The following is a 25134-nucleotide window of genomic DNA, read 5'->3' on the forward strand; positions in this document are numbered from 1 at the left end:
GTCAGAGCTCGGCGAGGGAGACAGAGCTGTACGAGTGGCTCGGGACTCACCGTGACCTGGAAGGGGCTGTTGGGGATGTGCTCTCCTCCAAAGCGGACGCAGATGACATACTCCCCAGGTTGTGGTGCGGTGTAGAAGATGTCAAACGTGCCATCCTCATTCTCCACCACGTCCACGTCCAGCTCAGCCCCCTCAGGTGTGCACACGCTGCACGTCACCTTCCCTTTCCCAGCAGCCTTAGCGTCCACAGTGATGACAGTCTGCTCACCAATCTGGATGGTCGGGCCGACTCCGGCGCCTTCAGGAGAACGTGTCAGTGGTAAATATGGTGGTTTATGTTACAGATTCACTAACGTCCTCTTGTCACAAAAACAGTCAGCATGCACATTCCACACCAGAGAGCAGGTTAAAGGAACAGTCTGTTATTTTACATCTTCTAAATGCTGTTACCCCCGACTCATGTCAAGTTATCACCAAACAGATCTACCAAGAGACAAAAGCTAGATTAGCCAAGTCCACCATGCCATCCTATCTACTCTGTTAGTCCATTAGTCTGTCCAGGAAACATGAGAGAGATAGAAAGTTAACAGAGGGAGACAGAGAGAGGAGTCAGAGACAGGACGTCCTGTAGAGAGCCGGAGCCACTACCCTCCATGCTGACAGACAGGAAGTTAAAAAAAGAGGATTGAACTCTGCATCGGAGTCACTCAAGAGGCTTACCTAAACCATGACCGCCGATTGAGACTGATAAGAGGAACGGTGAGAAGCAGCGGAGCGTAGAAACAAAAAGTGACAAATAGAGACAGTCAGGTGGGGGTGGGGGGGTGAGAGGCAATCACTGTGCTCCAACCACTCGATGGAAACAAACGGTGACAGTGGAGTGTGAAGCAGGGAGGAACAGTGTGTGTGTGTGCATGTGTATGTGTCTGTGTGTCTCAGAGTGTGTGTGTGTGTGTGTACAGCAGGGGGTGGAGTGTCACTCAGGAGCACAGCGTGATGAACAATGCATGAAAAATATCACAGCAGCTTCATGAAACCTTCTCCTCTGTTTAAACCTTTTGAATATTAGTGATGTGATGAAACAAAGGTAAATGACATGAACTTCATGGATGTCTTTCTATCTTTAAATCTTATCTGTCATTGAGGTATAAACAGATGTATTATAACACTGACTTCATATGAAACATGAACACACCTGTGACGGTACACTTGCTGGCGTCTCCTGTAGGCAGCGCTCTGATCCTGTAGGGGGAGTATGGGATCTCATCTCCTCCGTACTTGATGAGGATGGTATACCTTCCTGTCATGTCAGGCACATAGGACACCAGGTATGTCCCGTCATGGTTGTCTCTGATGTTGGCCTTCTTTGGCTTTCCCTCTGGATCCTGTGAGATACAGAATGTTACATTAAAGAAAGAAAACTGCTCAAAAATATTCTGTTTTGATGATTCTCATCACACTCACTGTGATCTGCACGGCCAGCAGTCCCTCGCCGGCGTCTTTGGCATCGATGGTGAACTCAACAGGCAGTGAGGCAGGAACTCCAGTGGTGTTCAGGCCGGGCCCACTGGCTCGCACCTTACTGGCATCATGTGTGGGCAGGACCTTCACCTTGTAGGGGCTGACAGAGGAAGAGGAGTGTTAACACAGAGAGGAAGGACAGTGGGGGACAAACACTCACATGTTAGAGTTTTTATCATGTTACCTGCGAGGGATCTCCTCATCTGCGTACAGCACGTTGATGGAGTAAGGTCCCTCTCTAGTGGGGACGTAGTTCACCGTGTGGGTTTGATCCCCGTTATCCACCACCTCCACCGGCTCCACTACACCTGCATATACACACAGAAAAGAAGACAGTTTTATACATCATCAATCTGATGCTCAGTGAATTTTCCCAAGTTTTGAACCTCAAAAGTGAACAGAAATCATGACAGAGGGTCTTCAACTTCTGCTTCATTAGGTTTTTAGAGACACATATCTCTACATCAGGAGCAGTGACAGGTTTTGCAGCATTATTTTAAACTAAAAAAAAAATAATAAATAACAATAATAAATAACTTGTATGCTGAGTTTTTACAAATTGCAGTCAGCCTAGTATACTGAAGTGAATGTGGAAAATACTGAAGAGATAGTTAACTCATTAAGAGACAAATGTGTCCACTAAGACCTGAGTTTTTGCAGTGAAAATGAGCCTGAACCAGAATGCACTACTTTATTTCCTGTACTGTAGGAAGAACATCAGTAAACTCAGACCTCCCTGTAGTCTGGACGACATGTACTCTGACAAAGGACAACAGGCCGAAGACAAACTGTTTCTCTCACCTTTGGGTCCCTGCACGCGGACCTGCAGCGGGGCCACCCCAGCCTTGGAGGCGTCCACCGTGAAGGCCTGAGGGATGTTAGCCCTGACGTTGTTGCTCAGACCTGGACCCTGACACTTCACCTTGGTACTGTCGACGGTGTCACTGACGGGGACAGAGAACGGGCTTCCTGCAGAGACAGAGTGAGGAAGAGGTGAAGGAAGTAGATAAATGGGATCAAAATAATATCTTTCCGTCCAAAAGAACAGCTCAGGATGTGATCCCTCTGTGTTACCTTTGATGGGCTGTCCTCCATAGGTGATGTTCAGGTTGTATTTTCCTGCCTCGTATGGGACATACTCCACACTGCAGCTGCCGTCTTTGTTATCAGTGCAGGACATTTTGGCCTCTGATGGACCCTCCATGGCCAGACCCAGACCACCGGTCCCAGCTCCTCTGCAGAGCAGACATGATGTCAATGACACAAAGAGGAAAGATGTGAAGTCTCTCTAAGGTATGTGTCTCTGACTCACCTGGTTTCCACGGTGAACTTGTTGGGCTTGTTGGTGATGCCGCCCTTCAGACCGGGGCCATGCACACGCACACGAGCTGGATCACAGCCTTCAGTGACCGCCACACGGAATGGACTCTTGGGTACTGGGGAGCCGTCATAACAGACCTCCACACTGTGAGGACCTAAAGGATAAAACACCTGATATGAGCTTCAGATCATGACCCCAGAACCACTCAGACCCCCACTGAGCGAGCACTCACCCTCCTCGTAGGGAGTGTACTCCACACTGTAGGTCCCGTCTCTGAGGTCGGTGATAAGAGCATCTGTGTGGCTGCCAGATGGGTTGCTGATCAGAGTCTTGATGTGGTCGCCTCCGGCCTGAGTGAGGGCACGAGCGTCCACAGTGAAGTCTGTGGTTGCCTCGCGGAAGACACCTGAACCACAAGCAGGACACATGAAAACAGGAAACATTAAACAGGATCAGATCAAAACCAACTCTGAGACGTTCAAATCCTCTGAGTGTCTCACCTTTGCCTTCCACACCCGGTCCATACACTCTGACCCCGCTGGCGTCCACGGCTGGCTCCACGTTGAGGCGAGCAGGGAAGTTTGGCACATCCTGGCCTCCATAGCGGATGGTGAGTGTGTAGGATCCAGGGTACAGAGGGATGTATGTGATGGTGTAGGTTCCGTCCCCGTTGTCCTGGATGTGGACCTCGGCCTCAGTGCCACTGTCTGAGATGATCTCAATGGTCAGGTCAGCTGGGCCGGCGTTGGTACAGTCCACGATAAACTCCCCCTTTTCACCTACTTTAGCACGCTCCAAACCTGGACCGGAGCAGCGGACCTGAAGAAGGGAACAGATGAACCACTGATGCTAAAGAAGATAAAGTTAATGAAAGAAGTGTCTGTGAGGAAGCGTATCTGACCTTTGAGGGGTCTGAGGTGGGGTACGCAGTGGGGCTGAACGGGGATCCAGGGATGGGGATGCCATCATAAGTGAGCTCCACCTGGTATGGTCCAGTGTCTCTGGGGATGAACTTCACCTGGCTGGTCTCTGGGCTCAGACCAGGCTCCACCTGGGACAACAAAACTCATCAGCATAAAGTAACTACACCTTTTTTAAAAACAAAATGTATTCATGACTTTAAACACATTTTAAAAGATAGGGAGGACAATAACTCTCACAGTGTACCTTGCTAGCAACAGGTTTTCCTGATGGTCCCGTCACCTTGGCGGCAACTTTCCCCTGACCACCAGCTCCCTTTGACTTGACTGTGACTTCCTGGTCTCTGCCTACAGTCATTTCTACAATAAACAGAAAAAAGAGAGAGGAGATAGCTGAAGGTCTGAGACAAACAAAGGAGTTTGAGAATCATGAGTCTGTACATGAACCTGCTCGGCTCTCCCTCACACAGGGAGTGAAAGGTGTGTCAGGTACGTACTGTCTCCCAGTCCAGTGACGTTGATCTTGCTGAGGTCGACTGTCGGTGCCACAGCGACGTTGAACGGGCTCTTGGGGATGTGATCTCCTCCGTAGGTCACTGCAACTCCAAGAGGACCCTGGGACAGGATGAGGAGGAGGAACATCACACATTTAATGAATGAGGAAAGAGAAAAGAGGCCTCAATAGATTTCATAAAACATGTTTGATACAGTTAAAGGGAAAGAACGATATTAAACCTGTCTGAAGCTGCTGTTTGTGTCCTATGTGAGAATGGACATTGACTTATTCCTTGAACTTGAACTGTTATCCTTTCTGAGCTTTAACCATTGTCGTGTGTGTGTATGTGTGGTCCTGGTGCCCTACCTGCTGCACAGGTGTGTACTTCACAGTGTGTGTGTTGTCGTGGTTGTTGATGACTTCAAAGTCCTTGACAGCTTCTCCTTTGGTTGGCCCACTGAAGTTACAGTCCAGGTTGGCTTTTCCTGCTCCTTTAGTGCTCACTGTGAAGTGAGTGGGCTTGTTCAGCTCAACTCCTGAAACACACACAGAGCACAGAGAGAGTACACACGATGAGTTTAATCAATATCACCAGCACCTGCTTAAGCAGTCACAATACTTTCAGCTGGATTTGAAGCATCCAGTTTGTATCAGATGATTCTGAATGGAGAGCTTTTCTTTTTTGGCGTCCTGGATATAAAAACTGGTGACAGTTGTTTTTTTGGTTTGTACAGGTAAAAAATTTCAGGAGCTGTTCTCACCACTGCGGCTCAGCCCAGGTCCCTCTGCTTTGACTTTGCTGGCATCGTGAGATGGATCCACTTTGATCCTGATGGGTGACATTGGAATAGCCTGAAGGAGAAACAAAAGGACACCTTTACTCTGTCAGTTCTCCACATTCCTCTCTCTTTAATGCCCTGATTGAGCTTCAGACTCACCTGGTCAGCAAACAGCACCATGATGGTGTAGCTGCCAGCTCCAGGTGGGGTGTATTTCACCGTGAAGGTGTCGTTATCGTTTCTGATGATGTCGAAGTCAATGTCGGCCTCTGCAGGTCCAACCACACCTGGGGCACATTTTATTCCTATGCTGATGTCACCTGAGGACAGAGGACATTATGCTTACTCCAAATCTGAGGTCAGACATCCAAAGCAGGCAACTCCCTTTTTCAAGATGGAGACAGCAACAGAGATGCTGAAAAACTATTAGGCTTTTTAACAGCTGTTGATGAATCAGCATCAAAGTTTATCAAAGGCCTCTCATGCACAAAGGCTACAGTCCTCCAAGTCCTATTCTGACTCTACTTCCTCCACTTCACTCCACTCTCATATCCTCCACTCAAAGGCCTGAAAGGCCCCAAAAGTAGTGTCTTAAGGTGCAGCTGTAATGACGTTCAGATCTTTTGTCAGTAGTGCAGAGGAAGCTAACCCTGTGCTGTTATTCATCATCATGTGTGAGGATGCTCCGTGTCTCCTCACCTTGTCCTGCCTCGGCACAGTCCACTGTGAAGTACGTAGGCTCGAAGGCTTTGAGGCCTGTCTTGGCCACACCTGGTCCTGACACCTTTACCTTGTTTGGGTGACACCCTGCTCCGATATTCATCTGTGGTAAGAGACAAACAGACACATATCTTCTTTTATTTCTGTCCAGGAAACAAACACACACACACACTGTCTCTGTACACAAGTTGTGCTTCAGTGTGTGTGTATACTGACTCTAAACGGGCTGTCAGGGATGTTGACCCCGCCCCAGGACACCATGGCGGTGTGTTTCACAGGTTTCTTGGGGGTGTAGGTGCAGGCGTAGGTCCCGTTCCCGTTATCTTTAACCTGAACGTCCACGGGAGAGCCCTCACCATCCTGCAGAGAGAGTTTACAGCTTTAAAGAGGAACAGATGTGTGAGAGTGTAAAACATAAAAACCATATGATCACTCACACACAGACACACACAGACACACACACACTCACAGTGAGTTGTACCTGAGCCAAGATCTTCAGAGGAGCTTTCCCTCCCTGTTTGGCGTCCACAGTGAACTCTGTGGGTTTTCCTACCGCCAGACCGCTGCTCTGCAGGCCTGGGCCAAAGGCCTTCACCTGGATCAGTCAGAGAGTTAGGAGCAGAGGTTAACACCTGAACAACTCTGACATGAAATGAGCTTTAGATGAGCTCTTCTCTCACCTTGTCGGGGTAGAAGTCTTTGTTGGGGGCGTTGACGATCTCGGCCATGAAAGGGGAATGCTGGATGTCCTCGTTGTTGCAGAGGACATGCACAGCGTACTCTCCGGCCTCTGTGGGCCAATAACGCACGTCACATGACCCGTCACCTTTGTCATCACATTCAATCTTGGCCTGAGATGGACCTTCGACAGAGAAACCTGAGCAGACAGGAAGAAAGAGAGTGAGAAACTGAGGAAGGACCTTTGGATGTTAGACAGTGTTTGTGTCGCCTGTTTCCTTTCTCACCCAGTGTACCGACGTTGTCTCCGACAGCCTCCACCACAAAGTCGGCAGATTTACCGACGACGCCGCCCTCCAGCCCTGGGCCCCAGGCCCTGACCTTCTGCTGACCTGCCTCAGCACCGATCTTCACCTCGATTGGACTGAACAGGAGCATCAGTTAGTCAGACGCCAGGTCAGAGAGGCTCTGCTAAAGTGTGTGTCAGTGTGTTTGTGTGTACCTGCGCGGGATGTGCTGCCCTCCCCAGGTGATGGTGATGCTGTATGTTCCAGGTGTGGTTGGGTAATACTCAAACTCATAAACACCGTCTCCCAGATCTTTCCTTTTACACGGCTCTTCAAGACCCTCTGCAGACAGACCAACACATCAGGATCAGATCTCACTTACAATCACTCAAACTGATCATTAGGAGGGAAAATCAGAATCTAAATCTATTTACGGAGTCATCATTAATATCAGGCAGGCTAACAGATTGTCACTTAAGACTTCAGTGGCAGAAGCACTGCGCAAAAAAACTCTACAATTCTCATTTCTTATGTAGCTAAGCCTATGTCAACTTCAGTTTTGCATCTTAGATTCAAAACTGTGAGCTAAAAGAGGCCAAAGATCTCTGTGTGGGGGTAAAGCTGCTGAAATCTGTAAGCAGAGTTGTCTCAATGAACAAAAACTTGAAAGTAGCAGCTAACATCCAATGCCACTGATCTGAGACGTGTTTCTGCCCAAATGGAGCTGATAAAGAGAACTCAGTGATGATCTGTGCTTTCAGACGGACTCACTCGGTCCTTTGATGGAGACTTTCAGCTCTCCTGTTCCCGCTCCTTTGGTGTAAACCTTAAAATCTGCCGTCTCCTTCACCCTCAGGCCCTTTGGCTGCAAACCACGACCCTTCGCTCTGCAGAGGCTGGGGTTACAGGCTGTTGAGAAGCACACACACACACACACACACACACACACACACACACACACACACACACACACACACACACACACACACACACACACACACACACACACACACACACACACACACACACACACACAGAGTCAGACCACATGTGAGCTCAGAGCTGGTTCAGTGGGGAGAAGAGGAATGAGGTGCGGGCTGAATGATATGAAACCAGAACTATTTCCATCTGAGCGCTCGATCCATCATTTAAAGAAGGATTCGCTCTAAGGCTGTTCTGTCTAACAGCCCACCCCCCTCGTCTGCTGCTCTTATATCTCAGCCTGCAGACTGAGTCCAGAGAGGAGGAAGAGAGTCGTTATCCACACACAGGAAGTGGAATTATTCTTTATTTCACTGATTATTACAGGAGATGCTGAGTCACAGCCCCTGCAGGAAGCAAAGGAAACCCCACAGGAGCAGAAGCTACTAACGGGCAGCAGATACACTCCAGGATGTATCTATATTTATTATGTTACAGCCTCATGTGTGTCACTGTGAGGAGTCTGAAATCATTTTAAAACATCCTCAAGTCAGAAAAGTTAGGAAGCTGCAACAAGTAGTCATGATAAAAGCTGGTTATGACCAGTCATGTGACTAAACTAAGAGTCTTTGAGTATCTTTGAAGGGGCTACATAGATATATTTAATTATTATCATAATTATTAACCCATTTCAACACCTGATATTCTGTCTTCGCACTATTTTAAGTCAAATAATGACATCAAATGAATTCCAAATCTTCAAATTCTGTCTAATCAACACTCACAGCATCAAGACTTTTTGGAAACTGAGATAAATTATGGACGTCCGAGTGAAAACTAGGAAACTTTAACATGCAACTTTTAAGAGTTACTATATCTAACCATTTAGGGGAAAACTGTGGAATGAGGTGGGGAAATATATTTCGGAGTATTCCTGCCTTCATGTGGTGTCGGAAACTTCCAGAAAAATGAGTTTAAGACGCTTAAAATCTGTTTTTAAAAGATGGACAATTCACGCAAACAACTCAGAGACTCAGGTGAGAATTTGGAGCCTTAATCATCAAAGTGGCTTGCAACAAGTTTCATTTGAGGTTTCTTCAGTCTTAAAGTGACTCTTAAAAAAAAGGGAAACCTTATGCACAAATCTGTCTATGACATTTGTTGCTGTTGGGCTTAGTGCTGATTAAATGAATGAATATGAATGAGATGAAGTATGAAACACGTGACTTGATTCCTTCTAATGGGATAAAATGTGTAAACTGCTGCACCAAAAATGTTTTTAACACCAGGAACAGAGGATGGATATCATAGTTAATCATACAAAGAATCCTGTGAAATATCAGATAAACAAAACATAAATGGAGGCCATTTTTGTAGGTCCCTGGTGCTCATTTTAGTCCATCAAAGTTTTTGGTTTATTTATCTTCTTATATGAAACATTCTGCAACTTAAAGTGATCAGGAAGAGATACTCTGCACTCAAACTACAGAGGAGTGTGTTAATTCTGAGAATCAGGTCCAATTATAATCCATGCTTTAATTCATAGAAATCCTTCATTAGTGTTTCATTATCTGTCAGACTGTGTCGCTGTGCAAACTTCAAAAAAAAGGCAGCTCAAAGGTGACGTCCACTGACTAAATGCTGTAAATATGATTATTAATGAATGAGGAAAGTTTTTTCTTTGTGCAGAAAGTGGTTATGAGTTAAAAACAGGACAGGGACAGAATAAGACTAGAGAGGGACATTAGTCCAAAGTAATGACAAGCACACACACATCAATTTGCACAGCTTACACACTCATGTGTGCAATTACATGCACACACACACACACATACAGCGGGTACCCAAGAGAGATCCCAGGAAACAGGAAATTACAGCAGAAGGAAGAGGCCGATCCAGAGAGAGGACAGATACCGGCACGCCACTATTAGAGGAGAAGAAAAAGAGAAGGAGAAGATGGAGGGAGGGAGAAAGGGAGAAGAGGAAAGTGTCAGACACAAGGGGAGGAAAAATAGCGAACACTTTGATAACGAAGCCTGACGTTTCCTCCAGCTGACAGAGAAACAAAGTGCAGAGAGTCTTTACAGCATCCTAACTCCTCCTCAGAGATTCTTTTCAAAGAGATGGAAACGGATGCTGCTGGAGTCTTACCCTCCCCCACGTTGACGGTGAAGGGGCTCTTGCTGATGGGCCCCCCAGCGAAGGTGACGTAGACAATGTGCTGCCCCTCCTGGGTGGGTTTGTAGGTGCAGCGGTAACTGCTGTTCCCTTTGTCCTCGATGGTGCAGGTCACCGTGTTCTTCTTACCTGTGGGGTCCATAATCACCACCTCCACCTCACCGACACCTGCACCTGTAAAATAACACAAGAAGACACATTCAAGCAGAGTTTCTTCAATGCACATGATGCACAGAGTTTCACAGAAAATGGCAGACGTCTTCCAGGTGAGCTTCACGTCTAAACCTGATGATAAAAAATAATCTGTGAGGTCGTCTTACCTGCTGTGTAGACGTCGAAGTATGTGGCCTTGTTGGCGATGTTTCCTGCTGGCTCCAGTCCCGGCCCCTGAGCCGTGGCCTTGCTGGAGTCTCCCTGAGCCATGCCGATTTCCACCTCGAAGGGGCTCTTAGAGATGTGCTGCCCTGCGAACAGCACAGTCACCTGCAGAGACGGGGGGAGAGTTAGAAACAGGTCTCGCATTTTCTGCTCGCAGCCTCTGATTTCTTCAGAGGCAAAAGTTATCAGAAAGAGCTTTCATGAGCTGTAGACAAATGTGGCCATTTTCAGAGAAAGTCTGGATACCCCTGACTGAGAGGGGCACTGCAGAGCTGGTTTTATCTTGTGAAGATATGGCAGAGGTGATTTAAGGATTAAATGGGTTGCAGCTTTGGGGAAGTGAAAACAAGGGAGGGAGCGATGTGTTAATGGAAAAGGAGAAGTGAAAATGAAGTTTTCTTGTAGTTTAAATCTGCATCAAATAGAGCACCTGAGTATCTGAAGCCTCAGAGCTGAGCTCACCTTGTGCATGCCGGTGACTTTGGGGATGTAGTAGACGGAGTAAGTGCGGTTCTTGTCGTTGTTGGCCGTCACTTTAGCCTGAGGACATTTTTTAACCGTTAACACAAACATTCAAAGTTCAACATAAAAAAATAAATAAACTCTTAGAGTCTGACCTCCTCTCTGTGTCCTGCAGGATCCTCCACATAAACCAGGACCTCTCCCATCCCTGCGCTGATGGTCTCCACTGTGAAGACTGCCTTCTTCATCACCACATTTCCTGTGGGCTCCACACCTTCACCAGAGAGAGAAGGAGAGAAAGAGGAGAGCTTTGAAACGCATCGCCCTGAGTGCATGGGATGAAAGGATGCAGCTTAGTGAATGTAAAATGTTAAGAGATGGGAACTTGAGTTAATGGGGTTCAAATGTTTTAATTTGAGTTAATATTTTGTGTGAAACTTTTTCTGTGAGGAGTGAACAAACTCCTCCTGCTTTGTCATTTTACTGTACACGAGAGCTCTGAAAGAGAGAGGAAACAAACTAAAATGAAGTTAAATATCTGTTGCTAAACTCCAGCTTTAAGGATGCAAAGCTTTGACTCTGTTCCTTTTTTATTTCAGTCACACCCAGAGATGATATCACAGATCCTTAAAGCTGGTTATAACTTCAGAGTACAGCTCTGCAGGAGCATGAAGTATTTCATCCATGTGGTCTTCAGCTAACCAGCTGGGCCAAAGTTAGTGATGTATCAGCTCAGTATAAAGAAGCTGCTTTATTTTGTTTTATTTCATATGATCCTCAGGTCTGACTGTTTATGAGGGGGGGGAGGAGACATCTCTGCTCCCAGAAAAGGTTCAAAGCTGCTCTGTTTCTTCTTCTGCATTTGCATCGATCTGTGCGAAAAGATGGAGATAAATTAAATGTTCTGAGATAAACTGAGAAGGCCCCTGGAGCAATGATTTGAACCTCTTCTTCACTTTCTGTTCACTGTTCTTCTTTCCTGAAGGGTTTTTTGACCTCAGTATTACCAATCCTGGTCAAACAAAGGTTTCATATTTTCGTATTAAAGTAAAAACCTTGCAAAACCCTGCAGACTTTTGTGAGTAGGCAGGGAGATGGAGGCGTTCTTACTTGGTGCCCGGACGAACCTCTTGGACCAATTGATCCCTGTAAACATCGAAACCCTTCCTGCTCTAAACTCAACCAGCTGCCGGGCTCCACACAGCTGCACGTGTGTGTGTGTGTGTGTGTGTGTGTCTGTGTGTGTACCTGGCCCATAGGCCCGAGCCTTTTTGGGGTTGAGTTTGGGCCGTAGAGGAGCTCCAGGCTTCAGTTTAGCTTTGGGGAATTGGGACAGGTAGGTCATGACAGAGTGCTCGTCCACGTTGGGGTCGACAATCTCTTCAGGCGTGATCACCTGGAGGAAGAGGAGGAAGAGGAGGAGGAGGAGGGCTTAGGCAGTTTGTTCCTTGTTTCATGTTTATGGATGAGACAGATGGAGGCTGCAGCTGCATGGCCTAAAGCATCCTGATCAGTCGCCATGGAGACAAAGACTTGTTGTGATTTAAAGACCCAAACCTCTAACCAACGACTTCCTGAGCTCAGAGAGCACCTGAAACAGATTCACACGCAACGCAGCCGACACACACTCATCACACACTCTCTGTCTGAATGTGGAACCACAAAGATGGCACAGACATACACACACATTAACACACTCTCTGTGTCTGATTTCTGAACCACAGGGACAACAGGGGACAGACACAGACAGTTTCTAAACTGACGGCGGAAACAGCAGCAACCACAGAGCTCAGTGTCAGCACGCGACGCTGTGCCAACTGTCGTCATGGTGCCAGTCAACCAAAACCATCAGCAGAGACACCGAAACAAGAACAATGTGAGTCAGATCAGCTCCCGTGTTAGAGGATCAACTTTTCAGCAAGTCTGGACCGTCCTGCTTCAGAACTGGAAGTCAAGCTGAAGAATCACATCTCTAAATCCTTTGAAAGGTAAAAATGTATAAAAAAGCAGAATCTGTGCCTGAGGGTCTGGATTTGAACTTCGAAAGTGTAGTCTGACCAATCAAACATGTCTGGCTCTGTTACCGGATGCCCCCTTTCAATCCGCACATAAGTTAGCATGAGGCTCACTGGTGAAAACATGCACAGCTCCTTCGTTTTATTGTTAGATCAAAAGGGATGCGCCCTATATCTCTGGCTTATTGTGAAATCTGAACAACACTCCTGTGTGGCTTCAGGGTCAGAGCTCAGTGTGGGCATGTGCAGAACAACTGGTCCAGTCTGGATCTGATCCAGGTGCAGACATACATGACAAAATCATTTCCAAACTGCATCACCAAGGTTTGTCAATCCAGCTTTGAGAAATTCAGACTACATGTTTGGAAGGATTTGAAAGGAAGCAGCTTTAGTCGGACAAACATGATAAACTGATCTTTTTGACATCCTCAGTGTTTCAGCTTCATCCTGATGATGGAAGACAGACTAAAGCCTCTGTGAAACTGTTTACAGTTAGACTCACCACAAACAAAGGCACACACGCTCCTCTAGGGGATGAATGAGCCAAGTAATCTGAAAGGCGGATTTCTTGTCTCCTTTTAAATCTGAACTTTTTAATTTTTGGTCTGCACATCCTGTGCTACGGAGCAATCCTGCAGAGCCTCTGTCAGGTAAAAAAAAGGCGGGCGATCTCTTCACTGGTTTGTTTGAATGCTTCCTGTCTTACCTGTGGGATGCCCAGCCAGTCATCAGCTTGCTGCATGGCCTCCCGTGCGTTATCCACTGGTTTGGTCTGATCCCACTGGTCCCAGTCAGGACACAGACCTGCAGAGATGGAGGGAGGAGAGAGGAGAGGAGCTGGGGTCAGCACACATTGTGCAAAGGCACATCAGGCAACACAAAGTCATTAGGACAGACAGAAGCTTCGGGGATGTCAGCTTGGACAAAAAAACCCGCCATATTCAAAGCTTTGTCTATAAATCTGCACATTTAAACTACAACATTTATCTATTCAAAGAGCAAACGCAGAGGCCTCTTTTTTTTTCTTGTGTATGAAACACGAAATCAGTTTTGGTGCCAGTCTGACATATTGTGCCATCTCCATGTTGAGCTGATAACACAAGGATTCAGACACATCTAATCTCTGTGTGAAGGTGAATCTGTATCAGTGATAAGTTTTGGAGTCATACGTCTGTCTCTGAGAGTCAGCATGTTTCTGCTCCCACCTCACTAACTGTGTCAGAGGTTTATCCCCTCTGTCAGATCTTCCTCTGACGTCTGCAGCTTTGGATTTCTGGTGATGTTGGAAAGTTTTCGCCACAGGAGGAATAAATCTCCAGCTGGATCTTTATCTGCGGCTGCATGCTGCTGGTGATCCACAGGTATGTCAGACATCCCGAGTATGTAAACAGAAACCTCCTACCTTCAGGTCTCACTTTCTTTCACCACCCCTTCCTCCCCCATCTCTTCACATTAAAGCCTAAATCCCTCTTTCCCCACTTCCCTAATGTAACAGGAACATGATGAGACAGTTGAGGTCTCCTCCTCCTGCTCACTTTTGACTCCCACACAGACGAGAGTCAAACATTAAATCTTTCCCTCACCTGACCTTAGATCTGCAGCTGTCAGTCTCTGCTGCGTGCAGACAGTCATCGTGTTAAAGACAGACTAACATCTAAAGCTGTTTTCACTGTCATGAATTTCCCCAGGTCAGGCAGGAGCCTTTGAGGGGATTTCCAGACACCAGGGTCAAAATACCTCCCATAAAAAGTCCCTGCTGGGGGGCTTGCTACTTCATTCAAGGGCAGGAACCTTTGAGGTGAGCTTTGCTGCACTGAGCAATGTATTCATTTTAACTCTTTTTTTTTTAATCAAATCTGCAAACACAGACAGTGTGTTTCACTTCTTTGTGTTTGTGGCACTTGAGAGAATCAACAAAGTGCAAAAGAACAGCAAACAACAGATGGGCTGTCAATGAAGTCCAGGACCTGCTGCGCATTTCTCCTGAACACAATCCAATGAACGTCACTGATGCACAAATGTACCAAACATTAAGGAAAACAAGACATCATGCTGCAGATCTTTAGTTTGCAAAGAAGACAGAAAACATCCATCTGTTCAAAGAATAAAAGGTCCTGAGGCATTAAATCAAGAGTCTGCAACCTGCAGCTCTGGAGCCTCATGAAACTCTTTGACTCCTTTGCAGAATTTTTCTTACAGAGGGTATTAATGACTTGAGACACTGACACTAAATAAAATCCTGCGTTAACATTTTGTCAAACTAAATATGCATCACATCTTGCCATAAAGCTTGCCACCACTCTGCCTAAAGCCTACCAATTTTCACTGCACCTGTGTCTAACCTCAAGTTTTACACCCCTGGTAAGATAACTAAATCTTCATAAAAACAAATCTGGAACAAAATACAGATTTTAACTCTGTGTGGATGGATTTAATTAAATTCCAAGGTGCTGGTTTCACAAACATGCTTGATATGTGGCAAAACATAAGCAAACAACAAAAAAGGGTTGAAGAGTTGAGCAATATTATCAATATTTGTCATCAAATTAAAGTATTCCTTCAAAAATTTTAGAATTTTGGAAAATTATTCATTTTTTTAATTGTTGAATTCTTTTCTTTCTTTTTTCTTTTTTTTATATTTTTGCAATTTTTTGGATTTAAAAAATTGTATTATTTTTTTTAATTCTTTGCAATTTCTTTATTTCTTTTTTGAGATTTTTACAATTTTTTTAAATGTATCTTTTTTTAATTTTTGCAAATTTATTAAAAACAAAAAAAATTAGACATCACATGTACAATTTCATAAATTCCAAAAAACTACCTGTTTAAATAATAATTCACTAGATTTCAACTGCGGTTGTACTTTGAAGTCTTAATTGTCGAGATAAAGTAGATTTGTGGCTCCAGAATGACTTCAATCCAGGTAAGCTGAGGAAAAATGGCTCTTATTAAAGTTTAGGTAGCAGACCCTTGCATTAAATGCACAGACACAAATATTTAAGAACCTGCACAGAGACTTTTCTATTTATTGTTAACATCTCTGATATCTGTTAAACCCTGCTGTGAGAGACTCTTCATCCTGCAAAGAGCGTGTTCAGCTTAACCCAGAGGCAGATTAAAAACAGCATTAAAGGAGCAGAAGGGAAGTTACACTTATCTCTTGATACGACAATTAGGTTTATTTATGACTTCATATCTTTGTCAGAATGTCTTGATAGGGAAAATGCTCACAAACTACAGCTTCTATTTGCTGCTGCCTCATTTGTTTAAATTAATTCAGCGACAGCTGAAAGAGACACAACATCCAATTAGAGGGGTTTCAGGCGGATGATGCCCTCTGCTGTTTTAAGAAAACACCGTGATTCATTTCTTATCTTATCAATTTGTGGTAGATGTCAGCACACTTTACGCTTGCTTGCTCTTCATCAATTGTGCCTTTTTCTTTGTTTTTCATATTTTTTTCTACAATGTTTTTTAGGCCAGTTAGCAGCCATGATGATACACTTCACTGCAAAAACTGAAATCTAATCGAACGTTTTTGTCTTATTGTAGTAAAAAAAAGCTGTTTAATTAGACTTAACATGAGTCACATTCAACTGACAAGTCCAGAAAGTGTTTCATTTCAAGACCTTCAAAGACAGAAATGATACCTGATTTGTTTTTAAGGAGTTAGAAAGTCAGCCAATGGGGTAAGAAACATGTTCTTTTTTGGTTTTTTAAAAGACACTAAACAAGTAAAGCATGTCTTACTAAAATAAGATATAAACACTTGGTTGCATTTCAGTTTTTGAGTGCAGTTTCCCTTGTTTGGCGTTACTGTGAGTCTCTTGCTGTGGGGTAAACACATGCACTTCACACACCCAAACATCCTGCTCCTTATCCTCCATTAACCCCAGACACACACTCCCCACGTCCTCCAGCATCCTCATCTCTAAACCACAGGAACAGGAAGGAGTCCCTGATCACTTACCTGGAGCGCAGCTGTCCACCAGTGCTCCCAGAGCCCGGCCCGTCTGCCAGTCCCTGCTGAAGTTGGTGATGGGCAGCTCAGGCAGCTTATTCTGGATCCATCCCAGCAGCCTCTGCTTCGGCGTCTTCTGTTTGCCATCATCTGACTCCTCATCCTCATCCCACATGGGCATGGAGATGGAGTAGTGCAAGATCAGGGTCCAGATTAGACCCAGGATCAGCTTCAGGTTCCCATCCACGATGGCTTTAGAGTCTGGAGCAGAGAGAGGGAAAGAGGAGGAGGATTTAGTCACGGTAACAAGCAAAGACAGTTATTTATCAGTGCTTTCCTAAAATAAGTAAGAAAGGAGACTCTGGTGCAAATTAAAAGCATGGCTGTGACAAAGCATGTAGAGAGGAGGAAAAGGAGCTGACTTTATGGAGACAGCTCTGAGTGTTTCAGATAATCTGAGCGTTTCCCTGTGGACCGTCTGAGATCTAACGTATGGCTGTGTTTGAGGAGGAGGAGCTGGATGCATACCGAAGAATCATTGAGTGTGGACAGATCTCTGGAGAAACTAAATGTTCACTTCCTACAAGATCACTTAGAGGCTTCCGACCAGACTTCAGTCTGGCCTCAGACCAGATTAGAGGACTGAGACTGAACCAGGACTCAAAGTGTAGAAACCCTGACTTCAAAACGTGAGAAGCATCAGATTATTAACAACAGTGTATGCAGACATCACCCTGATGTACTCTTCAAATATCCAGACAACTTCAGTCTCAATGACGCACTAAGCCAGAACTAAACATGAGTAATGATTTTTTAAGCTTCTGGGGGAATATTTTTCTGGATAGGAAACTGACTGACTTTTAGATGAAGCAATGACGCAACAACACAAAGTAGGGATGTCCCAAATATGATTTTTCATTTACAATGGAATCAACCAACAAAGTACGGGATTTATCTGAGAACGGCATTGGATCAGAGCAGATCGGATCAGTATCGGGTAGGTACACAAAACGTATCATGAAAAATTGGATTGGAAGTCAAAAAATCTGTCCCTAAGAAGAAGGTTACAACCAATCTTTGAGAGGACATGAAGCAGCAGGAGCTGCAGTTAGCATCAGCACCAAAAACTTTTCCATGTGAGAGTCTTTAACAGACACAAAAGTACAAAATATCAGCAATCTTATTGGCATCTGGCATCAGGAGCAGATTATGGATATTAAAGATATCTCTGTCAGCTCAAAGATCGGTATCATGCATCCAAATATAAAACTCTTAGAGAAGGTTCAAAGTTTGTCTGAGGAGAAAAGAAGAGCCAGGACATTTCTGGATGAATTAATTTTTCTGACGTTACATTAATAATGTGTGTAGGGGATTAAAAGTTTGGAGCATCACTGTCGAAATGTTTTTATGTTTCCATGATGAAATAAATCTTCATGAACATGTAACAGGACGTCCTGAAGCATGTTCAGCCCCAGGTCATGACTTTAGATACTCCCCTGAAAAAAAACACAGAATAAGTGATGCAAGAAGCTAGCCCGAGCATGAGGAACGAACACACACATACACACATGTTGCACAAGAGGCTCAGATCAGCCGGGTGATTGCAGGTGGAGCCTGGGGGAAAGGGTGGAGCTCTCCCTGCTGACTGATGAGGACAGAGTTAAAGAGCGGGGTCGGAGGTGCTGATGGGTATCAGAGCTGAAAAGGGGTCAGCCCGTCTCTCTCTGAGGGTCTGAGAAACTGAGTCCAGTGAGCATTTCTCTCTGTGTGGTTTCAGACTCCACAGAAACAGACAGAGAGGCAGAAAAACAACAGAACAAACATGTTCTGACAGCACAGCTGATCCAGATCTGGATCCAGACCTGATCTCTGTGTCTCAGTCTGCTCTGCTGCTCTTTGGGCTGCAGCAGTGTTAGCAGCAGCAGCTCAGAGATCTTTTCTTCTTTCAGTCTGATTCTTCATCATGTTTGTGTCTGGGTGAGGGGGCTGCGTTCAGGGGCTCCTGAAGAAGACGAATATTTCAGGGCTGCAGAGGGAGGGAGCTGAGGATGCTTGGCTGAGAGCTGCAGGAGTTTGAGGACAGGGTCAGGATGGATCCAGACATAGGAGGGAGGGTTCAATCCAGTACATAACAAAGAGAGTATACAAATCTCTTACAGGGGGGATTAACAATCCAAACTGCATGATTTGAAAGATATCTCCTCCAATATGCAGAAGTTAAACTGGAGATTTGAGCGTCTGACGGAGAGATCAGCTCTCAGGCTGCAGACTCTGTCAGCTGCTTGCAGTGGAAAAACACACTGACACACAGTGATAGAGCAGCACAGGGTCAGCACCAGGGTCTGTTTGTGGATGACCCATCAGCATGGGAACTCTGAGTGACCCAGACGGTCAAAGCACTGAAGGAAGGGTGGAAGAGGAAAAGGTGAGGAAGAGGAAAAGAAGAACAAAATGCTACCAGAGAAATGTCGCCCAAAGTCATAAAAGATGAAAGTGATGGGTATAAATTCATGTGTTCTGATTGGAGGGTGTTAGCAGAGCGTGCACAAGGACCACAGGCTGGGACACGCTGCAGGAATGTAGATCAGCTCAGGTGAAGGTGTGTCACATAGCAGCCTGTCAGCAAGCACAAACACTGGGAAGGAGGGAGGGAAAGGAGAACATCTCTATCATCCATAAAGTCTTTGTATCTTCAGCTGAGAGGTGGAGAGAAATGATGGATCACTGAGATTAAAAGTTTGAATTTCCTTAATTTTTTTTGCTAAAATTCAAACTCTCTCATCTCAACCTGCACCCTTCCTCCTCTCAGTGTTTGTTAGGAGATAAACTCATGCTCAGATTGTGTGTGTGTGTGAGTGTGTGTGAGTCAAAGAGCAGCACACACACACACACAAACACAAAGCCACTAAACATGAGAGGAATCTGCAAACATTCCCGTCAGACCACAGAGCAGCGAGCCTGATGGAGCCCATATACGGACACAGACGCCGCAGACTCCCCTCTGCTGACTCATAAACCCCCTGCCCTTTTGTACAAGGGTGTGCGACTGTGTGTGTGTGTGTGAGGGAGTCATAAGAGTGTGTGCGTGTGTGCCACCCTTTAGAGGGAGTGCGTGTCTATAGCTGATGCTCATTTTGCCCCAAATCTCCCATGAGTCATCTGTTTGGCTCGCCGCTGCAGCAGCCCCCCCCTGACATCGCTATGACATCATCGCACCCCCTGACCCCCTGCTTGACCTGATCCCAGCCACTCAGAGAGGAGGGGGGCGAGAGGGATGACAGCAGCAGGAAGAGACGCTGCACAACATTCAGGTCGAGCTGCAGCATCTGGATCAGATTAATCTGAGAAGCCGAGAGAGGAGAAAGAGGGCCGATCAGGTCTCTGCCCAGGTCTGCTCCAGTCCATCAGAGTCCTTCAGAGTCCTTCAGAGTCCCTCAGAGTCCTTCAGAGTCCCTCAGCGCAAGGTTAAAATAGTTTTGGATTTGTCATTATAGTTTAGTTTAAGTTAGTAGGACATTTTATCTTCCATTACAGTTTAGTTTTAATTAGTTTTAGAGCAGGCATTATAGTTTTTATTTAGTTTTAATTTTTGCAACAAGGTTTAGTTTTAGTTTAGTTTTAGTTTTTTTCATACCTTATTAACCAGGTGAAGGATTCAAAAAGGTCAGAGTAAATATTTTGTAATACTGTTTATTTTCAAGTCCAACATACTGCTCACTGCTCAGTCAATGCTGATACTGAACTGTTGGCTGCTGCCTTAAACACAAGAAAATAACATAAACTTAATATAAAAATTTAAACATTAATTATATAAAATACTGTTAACATGAATTAAATAAAAATAATAAAAACATAAATTATATAAAACAATATAATATGAGCTTAAATAATTAGAAACTTGGACTCTGTAACAATAAAGTCAGACTTAGATGAAATTAAACTATTACAGATGCTCTGATTCATTGCTCCTCTACGTTTTGTCGCAGCACAGCGCACAGCCAGTCAGTGCAGTAAACAAGCACGTCTCAGTGCGTCGCTGTGATGGTGCCGTACAGCGCTGACAACTGCCGAAAATTGTCGGAAAAATGGTCGGGAAAATGTGTCGGATTAATTTACATCCTAAAGGCTATCAATATTGTCAAAAACTATAACTAAGGACATTTTGTCTTTAATTTTAGTTAGTTTGAGTTAGTTTTGTGAACACAAGATACAGTTTTAGTTTACTTATCGTTTTTGTTTTCTTTTCTAGTTTTTATTAATTTGAGTTAACTGCAATGTATTTTAAATTTTAGTTTTCCTTTTTAGTTTTGTTTTAGTTAACTATTATAACCTTGTCTGAGAGGTATTCGTTCTTTGTGTTGTGTAAGAAGAGAGTTTTAAAAGCCAGAATCACTTAGATTAGATCTTGTAGTAACAAATGTATAGTTTCAGGCGATCAAACAGATCAGACACTCTGCTGATATCAGGGCCTGCAGGTGTGTATAATGAGGGGGCGTGGCCTCTTTGACTGACAGCTGGGAGCTGCTAACTGACTGCGATCGGACTAAATATCAGACCAATAATGTGTCTGTGTTTGAGCTTTACAGGACTGACAGATGCACATTAACACACTCAGTTACATGCTAACATGCTAACAACAGCTGTCTGAGTTGTAAGTGTCTAATAACCAATTAAACTAAGCAATTAGCAACTCATTAGTGCTGTGATATCCAATCAGCATGAAGATCCTCTATTAACGTCTGGAGGAGGTGGAGGTTGTTTCATCTGTAAAATCTCTGACAGATTGATGGTATGTGTGTTTGTCTTCCCTGGACTCTGACTCCAACGGTTGTTATGGTAACAGGAACATAAAGGAGCTCACTTTGAGGAAAAAGAGGAGGTTGGATAACAGACTTCATTTTATTTTCGCATCTGCAGCAAACTATTTTATCAATCCAGAGCTTGTGAGTAGTTGTTGTCAAGAGGGATGATATCATGTCGCAGTTTGCAGACAGCGGTTAGGACACTACAACAATCTGCTGAGCAGATTAACCAATCAGAGGCGTCACATCTGTGTCTACTGGTTTGTGCATTCAGCTGTCCCTCACAACTACAACATCAGAGGAGGTGAGATGAAGAGACACAGCGATTGTCTTAAAAGAAGGCAGGGTTATGATGATGATTCTTAAAAATATGGCTGTGGCAGAGACGTGTTTGATATCCTGCTCCTCTCCTTCAGCTCCAGCAGATGCACTGATCTCAGGCCTTTAGAAAGACAGTTGACAGACTATATATCATATATGCTATATTTCAGTAAAAGCTGCCTGCCTGATTCCTTAAACATCAAATGTCTGAGTTTAATCTGTTCTTCATGATGAATGGCATAAACAGAGAGAAGAGGAAAATGTTAGACTGGACTCAGGAAGACTTCTTTGATATTCAGAGGGTCAAGTGTTCTAAGTCAAACACACACACACACACACACACACACACACACACACACACACACACACACACACACACACACACACACACACACACACACACACACACACACACACAAGTCATGGCTGGAAAAGAAGGAGTCACTGGAGTGATCAGAACCCGGTCAGACTGAACACTGAGAGGAAATGTCACACATTCCACCCTGCTCTTATCTCACACACACACACACACACACACACACACACACACACACACACACACACACACACACACACACACACACACACACACACACACACACACACACACACACACACACACACACACACCGTGACCTGTGTTAAAACACTGGTGAACATTTTCTCTGCAGCGTTGACACGACCCGGTATCCTCAAACATCCTGAACATATTTTCTGACCTGCAGCTCTCGCTCTCCTCCCCTGTCCTCCCCCATCCTCCCCCCTCTGACTCCACGCAACAAGCCACACTGGAGCTACTACACTTCCTCCTCTTCCTTTCTACTCCTTCCAGTCATCCTCCCTCCCTCCCTCCGCTCTCCTCCTTCACTCCCTCCGCTGGAAAAAGTTCCTCCTGGTTTTTTAGCCTTAAAAGGGCAGAAGCAAACTGGATCCTGGCAGCCCTCCCATTCCCTGAGCTCTTATTACAGACTGAGGAGGGAGGAGGAAGGAGGAGGGAAGATGGGGGAAGGAAAGGAGGTGGTGGGGGAGGAGGGCCAAGAAAGAAAAGAGAGGAGAACAGGCTGAGAAAAGTGCTGTGTGGGGCATTTTTAACGCCCGCAGTGACAACAGGAGCTGCTGAGATGAGTTCATTTCAGAGAGGACAGAAGAGAGAGAACATGAGGAGAGAGGAGGACACAGAGGAGGAGGTTTAATAAACACCACACGGCTTTACTCCTCTGTTTGTTTCCTGGAAACACAGAAAATACATCCAACATAAGAGCAGGGACAAAGTTTCTCCAGACCTGGTCTTGGCTCCTAAACGGAGTCTGTTTGGAGGTTCAAATCTTTAAACACAAAGACAGAAAGTCAAACTCTGACTGTCGTCTTTAATGTCTGTGGTGGAGAACATCACAGCTGCAGATTTGTGTGTCAGTGACACAGTGTGTGTCTCCATGTCTGCATGTTTTCAGTGTGAACATGAGGCAGGGGGTGGTGGAGAGTGACGGGGCAGGTCTCCAGCTCTGATGTAATGTAATAGTCTGAATTCCAGTGAAGTGAAAGGGGAATGTTCACTGTGCTAATCCTCAGGATCCACCCCCACCTCCCCTCAGACAGGAAGTCATGCTGATGATAATGAGCGGACAGGAAGTGATCCATTTTGACCGCTCTGAGAGGAAAATACCATCCCTACTTTCAAATGGTCATGTTTGATACATGCTCTTCTCCTCTGCACTTCTTACTGCCCCCTCAGAAAGGTTAAACTGGTGTAAAAAAGGTAGTTGTTTTTAAGTGTTTCTGTGAAAACTCATACCCGTTTAAGAGACCAAGGCGAGCTACATTACTTCTCTGACCTGTTAGAGCTCACAAAGGAAGCTTGTGGAAGCAAAACAAAGTTTACATGCTCCAAAGTGTAATGTTGCTGCTGCACAGGTGAACTACAAACTGTGCAAACTTCACAAATCTGTGCAGGACTCTCCCACATCACAATGAATGCAGAGTGAGTTTTCTGCTTCCTTTAGATTTTAATGCATCAGAGACGTAAGATGCAAACCTGGAAACATCACCATAATGTGGATGGAAACTCTTCTTGTCCAATTCTGACAATCCAAGGTGAATCAGCACAGGTGGATGTGTTTTCGGTGAATATGAGTTGTAAGAGTCACGGCTTCAGCTGCAGGCTAAATATGACTGCAGAGAACAAACCGTTCACTGAGGATTACTCAACAACCTCCCTCTTGTCTCTCTAATAAATCCAGGTGTCTCTGCACACCTTCAAACCTCTGAGCACTTTGCCTCTGTCGCTGCAGCCTGCAGGGGATATGACAGAAAATTTCTTAAGCAAAATATGCTGAAGGAAACCTTAAACAGCTCAGTTGCACCTCGCTAACAATTGAAATACAATCAGACTCCGGTTACTTTAATGGTCTGTTAGCTGTGCTTTTTATTCTTTGAACAGAAATGTTAAAAATTGCTGCTTTTAGGTTTAGAGACAGCCTCTGTAAGGAGTTTTCACCTGAGCCCCAATTTCACCAGATGTGTCTCTGGTTTGGCTCTGCTCCATCACAGCATCGGCTCAAAGTGGGTAAGTCAACGTGTCAACTTACTCTGGATCCACTTTGTTGCGGTCCAGCTGCATCCCTGCTCTGGCAGGTTGCAGCATATACACAGCCGTCCTAGTCTTGAGAGATGGCGGGGCTGTGATGTGTCAATTGAACAAAAAGAGGACTAAGCGAGGCAAGAAGGTGTGCATGGAAACTACCTAAGAGCGCCCAGTATTTGTCCTAACCACCACAACAAACCAACAAAACAAACAGAGCCATACCAGGATTTAACAGGTTTGAGGTTTTACAGCCCATTATGAATAAAGAGAGGCTTATCAATGGATTGGGAAGCGTGGGAACTTCTTGGTCTTGCAACCCAAGCTGTGTTGTGTCCTGCAATGTGGCGGACTGAACTCGCAGCCAGTGTGAGCTGATGCCTTGAGTCAACACGCAACTGAGCAGAGCATCTCGTGTATTCCCACTGTTATTGTTGATTCTGGCGCCCCCTCTGGATGAACTCAGAAGTCTTGTCTGTTTTTTTAAACTACATCTCCCATGAGCATGATCACTCTGCCCGCCAAAGATGTGTCTCATTAGTTGTGAATTAAGACAGATGTGTTGTTTTAATCTGTTTATCATTCTGCAAAGTGACGAGCTCACGCATTGATTAAAAGTAACGTAACAACCACCAAACTTTGTAACTGATATATGAGTGTTAATTATCTTACAAAAGGTGAGAAGACTGGCAGTTAAACACCACTGGTGCCATAATTTGAGCTCTGGTTTAACTCTCCTGTCCTCAGAGGACAGTGTTGCGGTTTCTCTGTCTAAAACAGGACTCGAACAGAAAAT

At 45.0% G+C, this 25134-nt stretch overlaps 1 protein-coding gene across 4 annotated transcripts in view; it reads right to left on the bottom strand.

Annotated features, from left to right (window-relative positions):
- flna (filamin A, alpha (actin binding protein 280)) overlaps positions 1-25134 on the bottom strand; it is a 51532-nt gene that overhangs the window by 12628 nt on the left and 13770 nt on the right. For 2 of the 4 annotated variants that reach the window (XM_074682288.1, XM_074682286.1), the window contains exons 3-32: positions 16647-16898; positions 13383-13480; positions 11910-12057; positions 10817-10935; positions 10662-10739; positions 10142-10304; positions 9795-9995; positions 7494-7631; positions 6938-7064; positions 6723-6859; positions 6438-6634; positions 6239-6352; positions 5974-6117; positions 5737-5860; positions 5197-5357; positions 5020-5110; positions 4625-4794; positions 4260-4377; positions 4010-4122; positions 3744-3893; positions 3343-3661; positions 3075-3248; positions 2834-2996; positions 2596-2756; positions 2323-2490; positions 1706-1829; positions 1465-1621; positions 1196-1385; positions 721-744; positions 51-298 (exon numbers count right to left, since the gene is read on the bottom strand). In XM_074682288.1, coding sequence (XP_074538389.1) covers positions 51-298; positions 721-744; positions 1196-1385; positions 1465-1621; positions 1706-1829; positions 2323-2490; positions 2596-2756; positions 2834-2996; positions 3075-3248; positions 3343-3661; positions 3744-3893; positions 4010-4122; positions 4260-4377; positions 4625-4794; positions 5020-5110; positions 5197-5357; positions 5737-5860; positions 5974-6117; positions 6239-6352; positions 6438-6634; positions 6723-6859; positions 6938-7064; positions 7494-7631; positions 9795-9995; positions 10142-10304; positions 10662-10739; positions 10817-10935; positions 11910-12057; positions 13383-13480; positions 16647-16898 — 4571 coding nt within the window. The remainder of the gene's footprint in view (positions 1-50; positions 299-720; positions 745-1195; positions 1386-1464; positions 1622-1705; positions 1830-2322; positions 2491-2595; positions 2757-2833; positions 2997-3074; positions 3249-3342; positions 3662-3743; positions 3894-4009; positions 4123-4259; positions 4378-4624; positions 4795-5019; positions 5111-5196; positions 5358-5736; positions 5861-5973; positions 6118-6238; positions 6353-6437; positions 6635-6722; positions 6860-6937; positions 7065-7493; positions 7632-9794; positions 9996-10141; positions 10305-10661; positions 10740-10816; positions 10936-11909; positions 12058-13382; positions 13481-16646; positions 16899-25134) is intronic. The other 2 variants (XM_074682289.1, XM_074682287.1) reach the window with 1 other exon arrangement.

This window comes from Halichoeres trimaculatus, unplaced genomic scaffold (genome assembly GCF_033239565.1).
Source record: "Halichoeres trimaculatus isolate MK-OKI-2021-1 unplaced genomic scaffold, fHalTri1.1 fHalTri1_scaffold_11, whole genome shotgun sequence".
In the NCBI taxonomy this organism is placed as follows: Eukaryota; Metazoa; Chordata; class Actinopteri; order Labriformes; family Labridae; genus Halichoeres; species Halichoeres trimaculatus.